Consider the following 19328-nt stretch of genomic DNA (forward strand, 5'->3'; position numbering starts at 1 on the left):
GGGGTGTGGAGCCAATATTTTTTGAGTTCGTTTCGTGAACCGTCAAATCTCTCTATAATAACATAATTTATTTCGATGAAATGAAAAAAAAAATTAATAACGATTGAGCTCTATATAATAGCGTGCTTGCTTTGATTTTTCTCGACTATTGTTATTACGATTACGCTGGTTTATTCTTCGATTTTAGTATTATCTTATGTTTTATTTGTTTTGATATTGTATTATTTTGTCGTTTGCTATTGTTTTCTTTTTATTTGTTATTGGTATGACTTATTTATTACTATGTTTGTTTTGCGTACTTGTTTTTTTAATATATTTTACGTGCATCGAGATTTATCATAAATAACCTTTGGGTATAATAACACTAACGATTACACTAGTGGTGTGATTACACTAACATTTTGTTGTAATTGTATGATAAAATGTTATTATATAAAACGTATAATATACCACTATAAGATCAAAGATGTTCAGAGGTTATTATAGCGAGATGTTGTTATAGGAAAAGTCTGTTAATGTTATATTAGGAGTTCGAAATCTAAATAAGTCGCAACAAAATAAAAGTGATCAAAATAAGTCACTATTGTAGTAAGTAACTAACATAGACTTAGTGACAGAAAAAAAAATCGTTTTATGCAATATTTCAAACGTTTTTCGTTAGTCTCATAACGTGTATATTTGAATATATAATCGAACTGTTTTTTCCACTTTGTAAGCAGGGGCGGCTCAATACTATCAGAGGCCTAAAGCGAAATTTCAACTAGAGACTTAAAATTTAAACGAACTTCATATGCATTATTTTATTTTTTTAAAAAAAATTATATTTTTAAATGCAAAGTATACTTAATATTTTTTTATAAATGAATTATTCGATTTTATCAATTGTTGAAAAACATTTGCTTACTCGGACAATAATTATATGAATTTTTAACATAGAATTAAGTTGATAATTTTGTATACCCCACATTTTACTATGCTTGTTGTAATGCTTGAAAATCTAAGAAGAAATAGAAAAAAAAATTGCAATTCACTTTGTGCAATACATTTGACTATTAATTCATATTTTTTTTTTATAGACTATTACTCCAACTTATTAAAAAATTGAAGAAGAGAGTGTAAAAGGAGTTAAAAGAATAAAATAATGTGAATATTAGCACAGAACGGTGCTTAATTTCTTCTATTTAAATGGGATAAATGAGAATAAAATAATAATATTTAAAATATATATTTTTTTATTATAAATAATTTTTTTTTCTTTAAAAAAATTAATGCATAATTTATTATTGGTAAAAAATTGAGACCCCCAACATTGCCTTATTTAAAAAGGCATAGGAGCCGTCCCTGTTTGTAATGCGTAAGTTTTTCTTATACTTTATAAACTGAAAGTTTTTCTTACCTTTTATAAACTTGAAGAAAAAAAAATCTATTTTACAATAGTTTAGATGGATGACTTTCGCAACACTTTGAAAAGGTGTCCACTTAAGATCTGACTTAAGTAATAGAGCTTACGTCTAAATTTGTAATCACAAAATTACACGTTTTTTCCTTCGAATAGGTTGATTTTTAATATTTGCCTCATAGTAATCAATTTTTTATTAAGTAAGATATAAGTTCTTTAAATAGCGAAATCGCGTTTTAATATTTGCCTTATAGTAATCAATTTTTTATTAAGTAAAACATAAGTTCTTTAAATACTGAAATCGCATTTTAACCCGATTCAAATATTTGCATTCCAGGGCCTAATTAACGACCTAGGCTACAGCCCATGTCAAAGCCCAAAATAAAGCACTTTGAGGCAAAAATAAGCTTTAAAAAATAGCCATTTTTAAGACCCATATTTGAAAATAGAACCTAAAATTATAGTAATGATAAATAAATTAAACAAACTTTAAGATAATTTAATTAAAACGATTTTCCATCTTTAGAAAATCTTATTTTGCATCAGACAATAACATATAAGATTTATTTTTGTCAACATAAAACTAAAATAGAATTGTAAGGGACCTACAAAATTTAATTCTACCATCGGAAATTAAATTGAGCATAATATAAATGCAAGTTGCTCGAAATATCAATTTTAGTTTCTATTTTTGTTAGAGCTACTGTGAGTAATTTGCACAAATGTCCCTATTTGTGGTGATATTTAATTTTTGTCCTTCAACATTTTAAATAGGTCAAAAATTACCCCTGCCACCGAAATAACAAACCAATTTTTAACGGACATAAATTTATATTCGTATCATTTTTTTTTTAATAAAATAAATAAATAAAAAGACCTCAAGGGGCCATATCATAATAAAAGAAGAGAAACTTTCACATACAGCCATTTAAAAATAATTAATTATTCTTCATAGCTATAGTTTGATAATTACAATTTGTAGCTACATGTTATTAAGAGGAGAGAGGCGAGCGAGATTGGGAGAGAGAGGAGAGAGGGGGAAAAGAGTAGAAAGGTGAATTATATATGTATATTGGTTAGATAATTGTATATTATACATATGTAATTGTATATATGACAAGAGAGATTGGGAGAGGTAGGAGAGAGGCGAGCGATACTGGAGAGAGAGGAGAGAGGCGAGCGAGAGAGGGCAGAGAGTGGGAGAGAGGTGAATTGTATTTGTATATAGTTGTGTACAATTGTATATAACTGTATATTATACATATACATTTGTATAAATGACAAGCGAGATCGGGAGAGGGAGGAGAGTGGCGAGCGAGAGAGGGCAGAGAGTGGGAGAGAGGTGAATTGTATATGTATATAGGATAAAATTTGTATATTATACATATTTATTTGTACATTCAGGTGAATTATACATATACAAACATGACTAATTATACAAACTCGAAGTCAGCCCACGTAATTAATGTATAATGTTAGTCGTGAGTGGTAATTATAGCAAACTATAGCTATGATGAGTAATTGAATAGTATAAGTTTGCTTATCCACGTAATTTTCCCATAAGAATGCCACTAAAGCGGCAAAGGCCCAAACCAAAACGAGTCAGCCCAAAATAAATATCTACCACCAAAATCGTTATTATTTCAATTCAGTTAATCAAATAAATAAAGTAATAAACGTTTAGATTAAAACCATAAGTCATGTCTTTTACGAAATAATTTAATTTTTTCACAAAAAATATATATTAATAGTGACAACACTTCAATTTCACAACCATTAACTTATGTCGTAAAAGATAATTAATTTCCTGTATAACAAATTAAGTCTTAAAAATACTATACAACTTGTATATATTGAGATAGGTAAAAATTCTCTAAACTTATTTCCAAATAAAAAGTATAAATTAAAAAGAAGTCATATTCAAGAACTAGGAAATTAATAATAAAATAGTAAGAAAGAAAAAATCAAAAATAAAATAATAAGAAAGAAAAAATCAAAGGGTAGCTTAACCATCTGTCAGATGTGACATGTCACCCTCTAAATTCTTCTAATTTTAAATTTAATATAAAAAAAGTTTAAAAAGTAAAATTAAAAATTAAAAATATATTGAATGAATCAAAATAGTTATTTATTTATTTATTATAATAAATTAAATAAAAAAAGAAAAAGCTCAAATACGTTGTTTTTTTATTTTTAAAAAAAGACTTATTTATGTTATTCTTCAAAAATGTAACTCATATATATACAATTAAATTAGAACTTTTTATTCAAAATTTCGATGGTATATTTGAGCATACATAAATGAGTTTTTTTCCAAAAAAAAATATAAATAAATTAAACTTTAACGAATGAAATAAATGATTTTTATATAATTTAATCACTTATTAATAATTTTTTTTAAAAAATAAGACAAATAAATTAAAACGATATAATCGTCCAAATGTGATCTTCATAGGCCCCATTCAGAGCATAGAGATTGATGCTAACATGTAGATACCTTGAAATTGACACAAAAATTTGAAAATTTGAAGTCAATTAAAAACTTCCATAAATACTTTATATTATAATCTTTTTATTATTATTATTTTTTGGCTGATGATGACATGGTCTGTTTTGCATCTTTCTTCAACTCTCTCTTCTTGTGGGATTTGTTTTTACAATCTTTCTATATCAACTATTTCTCACAAACACTTCTCATATTTCGATAAGGAGTTAGTATTTTGAGTTTCTATATTTTGAATTATAAAAAATGCAGCTTTTTTGGTTTATATCGGATTTAAGCTAAAGCTACTGGATTATGTCGAACCGTAGAGGAAGGTATAGCTCTCCCTTATAACTTAGTTTTAGATCTGTCTATTTAGTTGACTTCAAAAAGTTTCAATTTTTATGTGTTTTTTTAAAATTTTGAATAATATTTGGGTCATAATCTTATTAAGAACTTTGTTATCACTAATCTTTTTTTTGTAGTTTGTTGTTGGGGTTCATGTGTTTTAGTGCATTGTGGTAACTAAGTTTGGATACGGAGTTAAGATTTTGAGTTTATGTGTTTCGGATTCTAAAAGAATGTGGTTTATTGGGTTCTTGATGTATGATTTATGCGTATTAAGTGAATTTTTTAAAGTCAAATACGAGGTTTGAGCTAAAGCTATTGGATTCGATTGAACCTATACGTACACCTGTCTATCTCAGTTTAGATCTGTCTATTCATTTGACTATGAAAAGTTTCAATTTTTATGTTTTTTTCTTCTTATTTTTGGGTATGGGGTTTTATATGGTCATAATCTTATTAAGAACTTTGTTATCATTAATGCTATTCATTGATTACTGAGTTATTCATTGAGATTCAAGTTTAGTGCATTGTGGTCACTTAGTTGAGATGGTGATTTTATAAAGATTCATTTTTTCTTTGTTTTTTTTTCAACTTTGGGGTCTATAATCTTGAATTTGATTTGGTGTATACGTCGTGGAGTTATGTATAGTTGACAACCTACTGTTAACGATTGTGGTCTACTGGTAAGTATTACTATATCCTTAACTAGAGGTCTAGGTATTGAGTTGCTTTCGTAGGGACTTTTCGATGTGAATCCAGAAAAATCGGACCCCAAAAGCAGGTACCAAACATCGGTGGCAAACAAATGAAAGAAAGTTGATAACTTTGTGGTCCTCCTGTAATCTTGAATTTGATTTGGTGTATACGTCGTGGCGTTATCTATAGTTGACAACCTACTGTAGAAGATTGTGGTCTAGTGGTAAGTATTACTATATCCTTAACTAGAGATCTAGGTATTGAGTAGCTTTTGTAGGGACTTTTCGATGTGAATTCAGATAAATCGGACCCCAAAAGCAGGTACCAAACATCGGTGGCAAACAAATGAAAGAAAGTTGATAACCTTTTATACATATTCGATTTGTTATCTATTGATTTGCTCTAGTTAATATGTGCTAGAAATGTTTGAAAACACGAGTATATTTCTCGTGAGCTAATGAGTTTGAAGTTGTGTGGTTTAATGGTTTCTAGGTCACAACAAAGTTGATTAATTTCTTGTGATTCGACTTGCTGTGTACTATATAGCTCATCTACTATCTCGTTCTGATTCTGCGTTTAATTTGGTTATCGTGTTGGATCTTTTTCTGTTTAAGCAGCATATCATATATCTGAACTGTAAATATAAGTAAAGAAGTGTATTATGCGTAGTCAATAATTCATTTTGCCTCTCCCTTTCGATTGTCATTTTGAGAAATTGCGATGAACATTTTAGTAGAACTCGGAGGATAGTGAAGGTTTTGTTTTGATATCATGTTTCCAGATTACTATTATGTCGAAGTTGTATGTTGTATCTGCTCTCCAATGACTATCTGTTGAAAGTTGTTACGTTTGTTGTTCTGATTCTACTGCCAGGTGCGTGTTGGATTCTCCAAAACTAGTGCATTTTTGGAGGATCCGACACAGGTGCTGCAACATTTTTGGTTTTGTAGCTCATTCCGTCATATAAATGTATCTGTTCATGCTCTGATTGCTACGATACGTCCTTGCAGGGTCTAACTAAATACTATCTGGTAGATCAATCCGAGAAAATTTGAAAAATCATGGCTCAAACGTTAGAAGCCACTAAAGTCGGTGGAGGTTCGATTAAAGTGGGAACTACAGGTAAAGTTAGTGCATTGATGTCAAGAGAATTACATTCCAAGAAACCGTCTTCTCAGGCACCAACATCATCTAGGAATAAAGCTCCTACTGTTTGTGGTTTCATCGCTGGTAGCGCGACTAGTCCAAAGAGAATGAAGACGAGAACACCAAGTGATGAAGCAAGCAGCAGCGGAACAACATCTAAGCATAATACTAAAAGCCCCGAATCGTTAAGGAAGACGAAGCACAACAGCAGAAAAACACATCAAATTCCAATACTAGAATCAGAAAACATTTCAGTAGATGGAACTCCTATTAGCAAGAAACCTGACAGAAAGGGACCTTACATGGTGGAAATCGTTGACGTAAAATGCAAAAGTATGGACAGAACTTGGGCTACCCCTATAAAAAATAGCCTAAAGAAGCTCCGTTTCACAAAGCTATCTGACAGCTCGGTCTAACTGCTATGTTGCTCGGACTCTCCAAAAATACACTACTTTTGAAGAATCTGACATGCATCCAGCCACAGTTTTGAAGAGTCGGAGCAACATAGGATCTAAAGTACACGACAAGCTTCAAACGTCAGCCTTTTAGATTCCTGTAAGTGAATCTTGATATAGCAGCTGGTGGATTACATTCTGCAACTTCTACCATTGAACACATACTAGGCATTATCAGCTTACTAGTCCTTTTCTTTTTGGGATTCGCGATCAACGATCCAAGCCTTGGTCTGCTAGTAGAAGCCACATCTGAAACTTGACGTGACTTGTGAGTTATGTTACTCAGACTCTTCAAAAACGTTGACTGGTGTTGCGTGTCAGATCCTCCAAAAGTAGTAGGCAACGTTTTTGGAGAGTTCAAGCAACATCTATGCTGGTATAGTTGTAGCTTATTGAAGTACTCTATTTCTCGTAATACGAGGGATCCAACGGTTCCTCTGCTGCCTATCTCAACAAGAGGATTATTTGCAGCAACTGTAAAGCCTAAGCCATTAGTTTTATACTCAAATCTTTGCATTATATGAGGGAAAATTGTGGTATGAAGTTGACAAAAAGTGTGTTTGATATGTGAATTGGTATTTTTTGGTTATAAAGTGAAAACTATAGTCTTGAATGAAGATAGGGAGGCCCCTATGATCACTTCATTCATGTGCTTCTTGTTAACACAACTTTAAATTTCCAACTTCTAACTACTTGTGAATTCATTATATTTTGTTTGAATAGAATGGTGATGAGTTTGTCCTTTAACCTTTGGCATAATACGTAATCGCGTCATTTAACTTTGGCCTTAGTTGATATTTACGCCTTTCAATTTTGGGTGAGTAAGATAAACACTTTAATTTGTGTAAAATTAAATAAATAGACATATGTGTTCTACGTGGTGTCTTACATGACAATTTCTGTCATATGTGGAGTCTTATATGTATTATGTCATGTTGAACGTATGTCTATTTCTTCAATTTCACACGAGTTTAAGTGTGTGCTTGTGCATATACAAAATTGAATGACATGAATGTCAGCTAAAGTCTTTATGTATTATGTCTTACTCTTTTGTTTGCCATGTTGTGTTTTTGTTGTTGATCCTAACATTCTATCGCCAGTGATAGAGTTAGAATTTTTATTAAAGTTGTGGAGTCAAAATATAAAGAAGGAAACGTATGAAGATATCAATCTTACCTTTTGTTAGAAAAGCTGTGTTTTTACTGTTGAACCTAACATTCTATAACCAATAGCGGAATATATGAGGAGTCTAAATATTTAAAAGTAAACACACGAATAAATCAATCATATTTGATCGAAAAAGAATTAGTACTTATTTTACACAGTGTAATTAATACAATTTGCCATAGGCATTAAACCCTATGGCCTTAGCCCTTTATTTGTGTACAACTTGATCTAATTATCAATTCTGGCAAATGAGCTGTGTTCTCTGGGCCACAATCATATATATAAAAACAAAACAAAAAATCTGTATTTTTCATTATTTTTGAGTTGAATTATATATATTTTTAAAAAATTATATGATAAGATTATATACATTTTCATATGTTGTGTAATATAATTTCAATTATGCCACATACATTAGGGCAAACTGATATTAATTAGGAGATTTAATCTTGAAATTAATACTTGTAGTTTTATTGTGGTGGTCATGTGGAATATGAAACAATTCTAAAGAGGGGTCACGAGTAATTCAGAACTATCCTTTACTGAGAGAAAAATAAAATAATTTTTCAAACAATCTCACTCGATATTTTTTTTTATGTGTCCGATATTCTAGATATATGTAAATCACTTCAAATATATATAATATATATACGTCTAATTTGTATTTTATGTGATTCACATGTATACGAGATACATACGAATCTCACTCACCTCTTTCTCTCTATTTTTGCATATCTGGTAACAAAAACACATATATCTAAGTATATATTCTTCAATATATGATAAGAAACTTTTAATTAGTCGTATCTCTTTCTTGATTATAATTTCGATGAAACGACTCAGATACATAGCAAATCTCACTCGTGTCGCTCCAAATACATACGTATACATGTATCTAGTGTGATTCAACGTAATTTTTCTTAAACAAAAATAGTTGTTGTATTTTTACATAGCGAATCTCGCTCATCATTTTTTTTTAATGTATGTGATATTCTAGATATATGGAAATCACTTCAAATATATACATTATGTGATTCACATGTATATGAGATACATACAAATCTCACTCACCTCTCTCTCTCTATTTTTGTATATCTAGTAGTAAAAATGCATATATCTAAGTATATAATCTTCAATATATGATAGGAAACTCTTAATTAGTTGTATCTTTTTCTTAATTATTTATTCGATGAAAAAATCAAGATACATATCAAATCTCACTCGTCTCTCTCTCACCACTCTCAAATGCATATGGTATAATAACTACATGTGAGTCGCTCCAAATACATATATATACATGTATCTAGTGTGATTCAACGTAGTTTTTCCTAAACAAAAATATTATTATTTCGGTGAAAAAAATCAGATACATAGTTAATCTCAATCGTCTCTCTCTCACCATTCACGAATGCATATGGTATAATATCTACATGTGAGTCGCTTCAAATACACATATATACATGTATCTATTGTGATTTGATGTAGTTTTTTCTACACAAAAATATTATTATTTCGATGAGAAAACATATATTTACATATATCTAGTGTGTTTCAACATAATTTAAACAAAAAATTAGTGGTTGGGAAGCTTGCTCTATGATAGGAAACTCTTAATTAGTTGTATCTTTTTCTTAATTATTTATTCGATGACAAAATCCAGATACATACCAAATCTCACTCGTCTCTCTCTCACCACTCTAAATTCATATGGTATAATAACTACATGTGAGTCGCTCCAAATACATATATATACATGTATCTAGTATGATTCAACGTACTTTTTCTTAAACAAAAATATTATTATTTCGGTGAAAAAAATCAGATACATAGTAAATCTCACTCGTCTCTCTCTCACCACTCACGAATGCATATGGTATAATATCTACATGTGAGTCGCTTCAAATACACATATACACATGTATATAGTGTGATTCAATGTAGTTTTTTCTACACAAAAATATTATTATTTCGATGAAAAAACATATATTTTACATATATACGTAGTTTCTCCTAAACAAAAATATTATTATTTCGATGAAAAAAATCAGATACATAGTAAATCTCACTCGTCTCTCTCTCACCACTCACGAATGCATATGGTATAATAACTACATGTGAGTCGCTTCAAATACACATATATACATGTATCTAGTGTGATTCAATGTAGTTTTTCTACACAAAAATATTATTATTTCGATGAAAAGACATATATTTACATATATCTAGTGTGATTCAGCGTAATTTAAACAAAAAACTACTGGTTGGGAAGCTTGCTCTATTTTCACATATATCAGAGCCAGGTTTCGATCCTGGGACCTGTGGGTTATGGGCCCACCACGCTTCCGCTGCGCCACTCTGATGTTGTTGTTTACATTTCACACTCAAATTATTTTACTGAAAATAAACAACAATTCTATCCAAAATCAAGATAAGGTAGTGTTGATATTTGATCTTCAAAAATCACATTTTTAACACAACAATGGCTTCAATTCCATGTACTCTCCACTTAACTTTCTCTTCTTCAAGACCCAATTTTTTGTCATCATGTTCAGTAAAATTGAATTCTTGTTTTATGGGTTTTTCAAAATTGAAAAGTATAGGATGGTGTAGACCAAATGGATTAGGGCCAAATTGTGGTTCAAGAACTACTTGTTGGTTTAATTTCAGACAAAATGCTGAAACTGCTGGAGTTTATGGTAGTCAATCTCGTGATGATTTTGATAGAGATGATGTTGAGCAGGTGGGGTTTCTTTAATTTTTCTCTAAATGCTTAATCTTGATGTGTTTTGAGTATTAAATTCTTAACATTTAAGTTGTTGGGTAGTTTTTTGTGATGTTTTGTGCACGGGGTTGCCTTTTTTTAGTTGAGAGTTAAAGATTTAAGCTTTATGTGTTCGACCTTAAAAAATTGTTTTTTTTGGGGAAGTATGAGTGGAGCATTAGCGTAACTGGTAAAGTTGTTGTCGTGTGATCAGGAGGTTATGGTTTCAAGTCACTTGTAGAAATGCAAGGTAAAGGTGCTTATATAGACTTGTAGTGCAGCCTTGTCCGGACCCCATGTATCGCGGGAGCTTTAGTACAACGGGCTGCCCCTTTATATAGATGATATATATACTCTGTTGGAAACGCGAGGTGGTTGAACCCGTTGCGAACATGCTACGTCTGCTTTTGTTATGTAGGACAAAAGGAGCATAGTCGACTTCAAGATTTAAGCTTTATGTGTTCAGCAGAAGTTGTTGCAGTTTTTTCGGATGCTTTGTACATAGGGTTGCCCTTTTTTTAGTTGAGATTTCAAGATTTAAGCTTTATTTGTTCGACCTTAATAAATTGTGTTTTTTTTTTTTTTTTTGGAATTATGAGTGGAGTCTGGCGTAGTTAAAAGAGTTGTTATCATGTGATCAGGAGGTCATGGTTTCAAGTCTCTCGTAGAAATGCAAAGTAAGGCTACTTTGCTTATATAGATCCTTATGGTTCGGTCTTTCTCTTGACCTTATGTATAGTAGGAGCTTTAGTGCTCTAGGCTGCTCCTTTTTATAGAAGATATATATGTATACTCTGTTGGAAATGTTGGGTAGTTGAACCCGTTGCAAATATGCTACGTCTGCCCCTGTTATGTAGGAGAGTAGGAGCATAGTCGAGTTCAAGATTTAAACTTGATGTGTTCGACCAGTAAAATTTTAGCATTGAGCTGTCTAAAATCTACATCACACAGTTGGGGTGTGGCCATTACTGGACCCTGCGTGAAGGATGCTTTATGCATCAGGTTGTCCTTTTTGTACTCGAGTCTTAAGCCTTAGGTGTTCAACCTTAAAATTTTGGTCTTTCGGAATTTAGTACATTCTACACAGATGATATATATATAATATGTAGCGAACAAGCTAGGTCTGGCTCGATTTGTAGGGGATGTAGGGGCATAATCGAGTTCAAGATTTAATATTTGTTGGAAATATTAGTAATTTCTACATAGATGATATATGTACTCCACGATGGAATTGTTGGGGCACTTGAAGCCATAGCAACCTTGCTTACATCAGACTCTCTATGTAGGAGCATAGTCGAATTCAAGGTTTAGAGTGTGATTAAATTGCTAAACTATGGTAGTTTGTTGTATATGTTTTCTCTTTTTCTGTTTTTGAGCAAAGTCATGAGCTTAATGAATAACAAAACTACATTGTGAAATATCATTCAACAAACTCTAATTGACAAAACGATTGTGCGTTAGTTTTCTCTTCTTTTCAATGACTGAATCTAATGAGTTGAATTTAAAGTGAAGTAAAAATGAAACAACGATTGACATGGTGCAACATTTCAATATCGAGTGCCTGGTATCTTGAGATAGATGAGTTCTTGAATCCTTTCATTTTGGTTTGCGGAGATCTGTTGCTCATTTTTTAATCCTAACTGAATAGAATTATCTCATGATCAGTGTATATAATCTATAGTTTGGTGTTCGCAAACGGTACTATATATACTACAAAATCATAATTTCTTGTGATAATTTGTGGTGGCAAGATACTTTTATGATGGGCCAAATACGTGGATAGCCTCTTAAACTTTGCACCAATTTTCAGTTAGACACCTTAACTTTTCGAGTGAGTAGTGACCAATTGAATGCCTCTACTTGATAGAGCTGTGTCTTGTGAACCCCCGTGTATGACATGGCAAAACGTGTTAGGTAAAAACACGTTTTTGCCATGTCATACACGGGGTTCAACAAAATCTTCTTCGCTGAAAATTATACTAGTCGACTTTTATGTCTGAACTTTCACCTTGCCGGTGAGGGTTCTGAATTTCGTGTTACTTGTTGCAGTACTTCAACTACATGGGCATGCTTGCAGTTGAAGGAACATATGACAAGATGGAGGCTCTTTTAAGCCAAAACATACACCCGGTCGATATTTTACTGCTGATGGCTTCCACTGAAGGCGACTTGCCAAAAATCGAAGAACTACTGAGAGCTGGAGCAGATTACACAGTCAAAGATGCAGACGGACGTACTGCCCTTGACAGGGCTGCTAACGATGAAGTCAAAGACTTCATCGTTAACTATAAAGCCCAGAAGGCATAAACGTATCAAGTTTTGTTATTAACCATTAGTGTAAGTTTCATCTTCTCGTTTTCGTCATATTTTTTTAGATCAACGCCATTTTACCATATGTGAGCTCTGTTATGTATCTGTTTTGAGAGCTTGTATGTTACGGGCGGGCATTTTACCAGAGGTTTCTAATCTATCCTCGTGTGATTTATAACGTTCGTTCAAGTACTTATGAAGTTGATTTGCTTGTGAAGTATTAGAATCTTGTTTCCTATGTTCTTTCCGGCATTGTTGCTGAAAAAAATGGTTCTTAGTCATAGTTGAAGATTATATCGCTCGGACTTTTCAAAATTATTGTTGGATCTTTCAAAAATGTACTATTTCTAGAGGATCTGACTTGCACTTTGAAGAATTCGAGCTTCAAAGGTTGAAGGTGCAATAACTTGTATATATATCCTCGATCTTTAACAAATGATATGTATTTACCTTTTCACTAACAAACCTACATTTACTGAACTTGTTCGGACTTTTCAAAATTATTGTTGGATCTTTAAAAAATGAACTAATTCTAGAGGATCTAACATGATATATATATATATATATATATATATATATATATATATATACCGCCCTCGGTTTAAAACCTACAAGAGATATTTACTGCGCACAACTTTTAGAAATAACGAACAAAATGAACATAATAAGGCTCTACAACTGTAGTTTCAATAACTTCCCTCCATAGATATATTGCTATGGAGGCTGCGGTTTATATATTTTTGTGCATTTATATATTTCGCTTGCAAATGTACAAATAGGATAAGTATATATAAATTATGTATTATACATTTATGAAATTTTTCAGAACTCTGTTTGTATTTTTAGTTTATCAATGTACAAACAGAGTAATTTATTATGAGTTTTCACAAATTGTATACTAATAGCTACTGTAATAGAGTTATTAAAATGGGCTTGGCCGGTCTAACCCAACCCTTGAATTAAGTGGGGTTGGGCTTAATTTTTTCAGCCAATTTGGGAACGAGGCTTTTTAGCACGACCTTATTTGGCTCGTTAGCCTTGTAGTCGCGACTCGCAAGACTCAGAGGTCAGCGCGTGGGTTGTGAATTATCAAAATATATATTCGTTAAGATTTTACCAATAAATATTTTTAAAATATCAATATAAAATCAAGTTAACTATTTTTATATTTGTTACATTTTAGGATCATTAGCCCACCAAATTTTCTTATTAGCTTAAGTCCATTACTAAATCATAACTATGAATCTTGGCCTTTTCTACTTTGTTTTTACGCCTAATTCTCCACTTCTCCTTTATTGTCTTGTCTATGAAAATAGTGATCATGTAATATTTTTGCTCGAATGAATTTTATGAATGTTGTAGCTTGACTATTATATTTTTGTTTTGTAACTATTCACTGAGTATATATAATTCATGAATGATTTTTGTATGTAAAGGTGGCGTGTTTATCAGATATCAACATTAGATACTCTTTCAAAGAGGTCAATATTGTCCATTTCTCGATTGGGCTAACCTGTCCTAACCTCCGGCCCGCTAAGGACTGGGTTGGATTGCTGTTTTATTGACCCTTTAATTAAAAGGATCAATCCGTCCTAATTCATTTAACTCTCTAGCCTATTAGGATTGTCCAACCCATTTTGATAGCTTTACAATCAGGAATCGAATTATACAAATTTTGAATTTATACAAATCAAACTAATAACAAAAATTTTAGAAAAAAATTATAACCACAAATTGATAATTTTTCTATATAACTTTAAGTAATGCCCAAAACAACCTCACTTCATTCTTTAGTGCTTTGTTTCTTTTGGAAAAACACATAAATAAATGTCATTACTTGTTATTTCTTCTTTTCCTCTATTCCTAGGTATTGATCTCTAGTATAAAGTTGATAAATCATAAATAACATAAATTTGTGCCAACCAAATATATTTTGATATAATTAAAACCTTACTAATTTTAGAAAAATAATGACTATGTGTTTACATTTTTTTTTTTGGTTGAATCACAAGTTTGAGCCTTAAAAATCTAAAAGATACAAGTAGAAAGTATTTTTTTCATTTATTTAAATTATAGAATTCAAACATGAATATTAAACATCAGATGATCATGAAAGTAATAAGTTTCTTTTTGTCTTCTTACTAAAAAAAAATTAGTAATATCATGACACGGAAATTTTCTGATAGTATAATACAAAATTTTAGGTAGAATAACGTGAATTTACGAAAATATCTGAATAACGTTGAAATCAAGAAAGCAAGCTAGTAGAACTTTTTCGTCATTGGACAATTATACATGTCACTCCTCCCCTCTCCCTTCTCTTGATATAAATTTACTCTTATCACGTGTTTACACCAAACCTAATTTTTTTGTCGTCCTGCTCTTCTTCCTCCTCCTCGTGCTCCTCCGCCTCTTCCTCTTTTTACAAAGAGGTAGTAGTTTCGTATCGAAATTTTCTCCAATCCCAAGACGGCACATACACTTCTTTTTATATCCTTTCTTAAAAAAGATCCATGGAAAATTAATCACTAGATAGATGATGACTCATTTCCTTTTTTGATTTAATCATCTGGTATTCAGTATTCAAATGGCACGATAATCAATCTTTGTGCATAAGGAGGAGGTCTCTTCATATCGAAAATTCTCCAATTAAGAACTCTGATTAAGAATGATGAGTCATCAATTTTGGCAAATTAAAACAATTAAGGTCATCCCTAGAAAGTGGAAAGTGGTAAAAAAAGCATCAATCTTTAAGAAAAAGATTAAATCAATTTGGGAAAAAATTAGAGTTTGTTCAAATGAAAAATTTAAGAAGTACAAGAAGTTATCCACAAAAAATGTTTCTCAAGAATTACAAGTTGTTAATTCTGAGACTGTAAATGTAATTAGTGGTGATGATTCAGATTTAGTTGCATTGAAGATTAGCATTTTGGGTGATTGTCAAATTGGGAAAACAAGTTTTGTGGTAAGTTTTGTTAATTTTTTTTTAAAATTAATTTCTTCTTTTATAATTTATTTTTTTTATGTTTAATCATTCTATATCTATGAATTTCTCTATTTTATGGATTCGAATCGAAGATGTTCTAGTTAAGAGTCTTGGTTTACTTCACCAGTTGATACATGTTGTCATTTTGACCGACTAATTTAAATTCATAAAGTATTATACTTTTTTTAAATTTTTTATCTTTTTCTTTTTCTGATTCGAACTTAAGATCATTTTTTGTTTTACCATTACCTACTTGTTTGAATATTTGAATTTACTTAGAGTTAGATCCATCTTGAAGGATTGTTTTTTTTTTTTTTACAAAATTAATAATAAAATCGCTTTTCAACCTTTTATAATTAAAAAAAAAAAGAAAAATTCACACCATATTATAGACATTTTCTTTGAGTTTAAAAGTTCACAACAAATTCTGGATAATATCCTTGGAGTTTTACTTGTGATATTTAAAACTCCAGAACAATGATTATTTTTCAGTACACAATATGTAAAAGTGAGTAAACGTTATTTCTATAACATCTTCCTAGCATTCGTTTTTTTTTCATCTTGTGATTTGAAAACCTTAGACCATTAATTAAATTAAGACTGAAAAAATCTCATTTATCCCATCATATATTTTTGTAAATATTTATATATGATTTGTTTCATTCTTTTATATATATAATATTTTATTTACTCTTTCACACTTTTCTTGGATTTATTTTATTTATTTATTTAGGCAAAATATGTGGGTGATGAACAAGAAAAGAAGAGCTTGCAAATGAATGGATTAAATTTAATGGATAAAACATTAGTCATTGAAGGTGCTAGAATTGCATTTACAATTTGGGATGTTGGAGGTACATTTCATTATTATTATTATTATTATTATTATTATTATTATTATTATTATTATTATTATTATTATTATTAGTATTTAATTATATATTTGATTTATTATGTTAATTGATTAATTTAATTCAAAAAATAAATAAATTATACAGGTGATCATAGTTCATATGAAATAATTCCAATTGCTTGTAAAGATGCAGTTGCAATTCTCTTCATGTTTGATCTTAATTGTAGAAATTCATTGAACAGGTATCTTCTTCATTTTTATTTCCTCATTATATTATTTTTTATCGCGTAATTATTGATAAATTTTTATTTTGATTCTTATGATATATAAGTAAGTATATTTAATTTAATATATAATTTTGATACATTTATCAGTTTATGTATAAAATGTATTGGTCCTTCAGTTTCAATTTTATTTGATTGAACATGACTTTTTTTAAAAGGAAGATTTTGAAAAATGAGTTCAAAGGCGTGTAACTTATAATTACAGTTAGTCGAGTTAATAGAAGAATGGGATAGAAACGAGTTTAGAAGAATTTTAGAAACGAGTAAAAAGAATTTTTATTTTTTTTACTTATTTGTTCGGATTAAAAATAAAATATGACATAATATTCGTGTGATTATAAAACTTTTTGACATTTACACATAAAAGCATACCATAACACTTATTTATAGCTATAATTATAGTGTTAAACATGATTTGAAATAAAGGTAATATATTTCAGATTATTTTTGAATTTATATTTTACCCTAAAATATGAATAATAATAAAAACCTAATATATAACATATGCATAATGAAATTCACAAGCTGATGAAATTATAAGTAATACACAATTTAAATTAAGTCAAAGTTACATATTTTAGTCAAATATTACAAGAATAAATAATAGTATTTATTGATATTTCAAGGACTAAAAATACAATTTTTTAACATTATCACTATTTTCATGTCTGTTTAGTTAAAAACTTTTTTTTTAATCACTAATTAACTTTTTATTTTCGATCTTTTTTTTTTTTGGGGTAATTGCAGTGTTAAATATTGGTACATTCAAGCAAGAAAATGGAATAAGGTGAGAAACTTTTGACTTCTATTTCACATTATTACTTTTATTTTATTGAAAAGAGGAAAACTTTAAAATTCATAATACGTCTTAGATTCAAGTTTTAAGAATTGGAGAAATTTTAATTAAAAAACTATACATATCGTGATTCTGAATTAGTGAATATTCTAAATAGCATGTTTCGAATACTATATAATTATTTATATTTTTCTATTTTTAATTAGAGATCTCAGATTTTAATCATGAGAAGGAAAAAATCTTTAATCTTTGATAGTTAGCCGGTTACACATCTCTTGCATGGTAGCATGCTTGTGTGTGAGCTTGGTTTCGCGAATCTAAATTAGTCGAGAATGAACAAGTGAGTTTTGGATACGATAGTTAAACAGAATCCTTATATTTTGAATAAATTGTCTCAATATGTATCCTACAAGTAAAGAATTCTACGGTGGAGACCCTTACACGTCACGAATCTGAATTAGTTGGGTTTGATTCAGACATTTCAAATACCGAAGGGTTAAAAAAAAAAGTTACAAGGTAATTTTTTTTTTATGTAAATATTTTGATACTTGTGGTAATAATAAAAATAGTGATATTATAGATTTGATGATTTTATTTATTTAATTTGCAGAGTGCTATTCCCATACTAATTGGGACAAAATTTGATGATTTTGTTCAACTTCCTTTAGATATTCAATGGACTATTGTCTCTCAGGTACCACCAATTTCATAAATGTTGCACTTAGTATAGTTGTTGCAATCTTTTATTCGGTGTTTGATATTTATTTTGAAGCATCACTAATTAAAAATTTATACGGTGTAAGTCTCGTTAATAGGGAAAGCATCACTATCAAAATAAATTTGTTTTTGGATCACTGTCGAAATTTCTGATAAAGGATAGTATGATCATATCATCTAATCATAACTCTTGATGGATAAGCTGTATTAACATTTATATTTTAATTATCAGTCTCAAATTCGAAAATGAAATTTTTTTAACGAGAAACAACTTTCTCTTAACGAATCTATCATTAAACTTATAGTTCGTTTATACTCATATTATTAATGAAACTTCAACATGAAATTTGAATTATGTTTGTAGGCAAGAACATATGCAAAGGCAATGAAAGCAACTCTATTTTTCTCAAGTGCAACTCATAACATCAATGTGAATAAGATCTTCAAATTCATTATGGCAAAGCTCTTTAACTTGCCTTGGACTGTCCAAAGAAATCTCACCATTGGTGAGCCCATTATTGACTTCTAGAGATCCAAGAAGACATTGGTGTGTGAGTGGAGAAGAGTAGAAGGGCGGGCGGGACCATGTATCGTCATTTCAAACCGTGGTTTGATTGTTATGGTGTAAAAGTCTGATATTTAAGTGGAGAAGGGTAGAGCGAGAAGATTTTTATCTACTGAATTTCAAATTGTGATCTAGTTTGTTATATGTATGTCATGAGCTCGAATCTTGGTACTAGTAAAAACCTAATACATAAGTAGAGAATGGGAACGAGAACGACCTTATTATCTATTGAATTTCAAATCGTGGTCTAGATGCTACGTGTATGTTACGAGTTTGAAAGCTTGATATTTTAGTGGAGAAGGGTAAAAAGACAAACTCACTATCTACTGAGTTTCAAGTGTGATATCATCCTCTTATAAATTG

The 19328-nt window shown here is 30.2% G+C and overlaps 3 protein-coding genes and 1 non-coding gene across 6 annotated transcripts; 3 read left to right on the forward strand and 1 right to left on the reverse strand.

The window, feature by feature from the left end:
* The first annotated feature begins 3973 nt into the window (after window positions 1–3973).
* On the forward strand, window positions 3974–7189 carry LOC107032166. Of its 3 annotated transcripts, none has more exons than XM_015233745.2 (2): window positions 3974–4216; window positions 5936–7174. In XM_015233745.2, exon 2 carries the CDS (start codon window positions 5987–5989, stop codon window positions 6485–6487), a length of 501 nt encoding a protein of 166 aa, XP_015089231.1. In that variant the 5' UTR covers window positions 3974–4216; window positions 5936–5986; the 3' UTR covers window positions 6488–7174. The 3 variants fall into 3 exon arrangements, with proteins under 3 accessions (XP_015089231.1, XP_027767836.1, XP_015089232.1); XM_027912035.1 differs by lacking the exon at window positions 3974–4216 and adding an exon at window positions 4244–5148 and having other exon boundaries at window positions 5936–7189; XM_015233746.2 differs by lacking the exon at window positions 3974–4216 and adding an exon at window positions 5174–5849 and having other exon boundaries at window positions 5936–7189.
* Window positions 7190–9981: 2792 nt separating this feature from the next.
* Window positions 9982–10053, reverse strand: TRNAM-CAU. Its single transcript has one exon. It is a non-coding gene; the product is annotated as a tRNA-Met (tRNA).
* Window positions 10054–10113: 60 nt separating this feature from the next.
* On the forward strand, window positions 10114–13002 carry LOC107002757 (protein LHCP TRANSLOCATION DEFECT). Its single transcript, XM_015200919.2, has 2 exons — window positions 10114–10433; window positions 12504–13002. The coding sequence occupies exons 1-2, from the start codon at window positions 10173–10175 to the stop codon at window positions 12759–12761; spliced, it is 519 nt and encodes a 172-aa protein (XP_015056405.1). The 5' UTR covers window positions 10114–10172; the 3' UTR covers window positions 12762–13002.
* Window positions 13003–14927: 1925 nt separating this feature from the next.
* LOC107001967 (septum-promoting GTP-binding protein 1-like) lies at window positions 14928–19205 on the forward strand. Its single transcript, XM_015199913.2, has 6 exons — window positions 14928–15729; window positions 16484–16604; window positions 16749–16845; window positions 17635–17674; window positions 18294–18377; window positions 18765–19205. Exons 1-6 carry the CDS (start codon window positions 15433–15435, stop codon window positions 18927–18929), a joined length of 804 nt encoding a protein of 267 aa, XP_015055399.1. The 5' UTR covers window positions 14928–15432; the 3' UTR covers window positions 18930–19205.
* Window positions 19206–19328: the final 123 nt, after the last annotated feature.

The sequence above is a fragment of the Solanum pennellii genome, chromosome 10, assembly GCF_001406875.1.
Source record: "Solanum pennellii chromosome 10, SPENNV200".
In the NCBI taxonomy this organism is placed as follows: domain Eukaryota; kingdom Viridiplantae; phylum Streptophyta; class Magnoliopsida; order Solanales; family Solanaceae; genus Solanum; species Solanum pennellii.

What these genes read in the sequence shown, in the direction of transcription:
- LOC107002757 (XM_015200919.2), top strand. Translation starts at nt 10,173, where the DNA reads ATGGCTTCAATTCCATGTACTCTCCACTTAACTTTCTCTTCTTCAAGA. An exon ending in ATAGAGATGATGTTGAGCAG is followed by an intron (nt 10,434 to 12,503) that starts GTGGGGTTTCTT and finishes TACTTGTTGCAG; the next exon opens with TACTTCAACTACATGGGCAT.
- LOC107001967 (XM_015199913.2), top strand. Translation starts at nt 15,433, where the DNA reads ATGATGAGTCATCAATTTTGGCAAATTAAAACAATTAAGGTCATCCCT. An exon ending in TTGGGAAAACAAGTTTTGTG is followed by an intron (nt 15,730 to 16,483) that starts GTAAGTTTTGTT and finishes TTATTTATTTAG; the next exon opens with GCAAAATATGTGGGTGATGA. An exon ending in TGTAGAAATTCATTGAACAG is followed by an intron (nt 16,846 to 17,634) that starts GTATCTTCTTCA and finishes GGGTAATTGCAG; the next exon opens with TGTTAAATATTGGTACATTC.
- LOC107032166 (XM_015233745.2), top strand. Translation starts at nt 5,987, where the DNA reads ATGGCTCAAACGTTAGAAGCCACTAAAGTCGGTGGAGGTTCGATTAAA.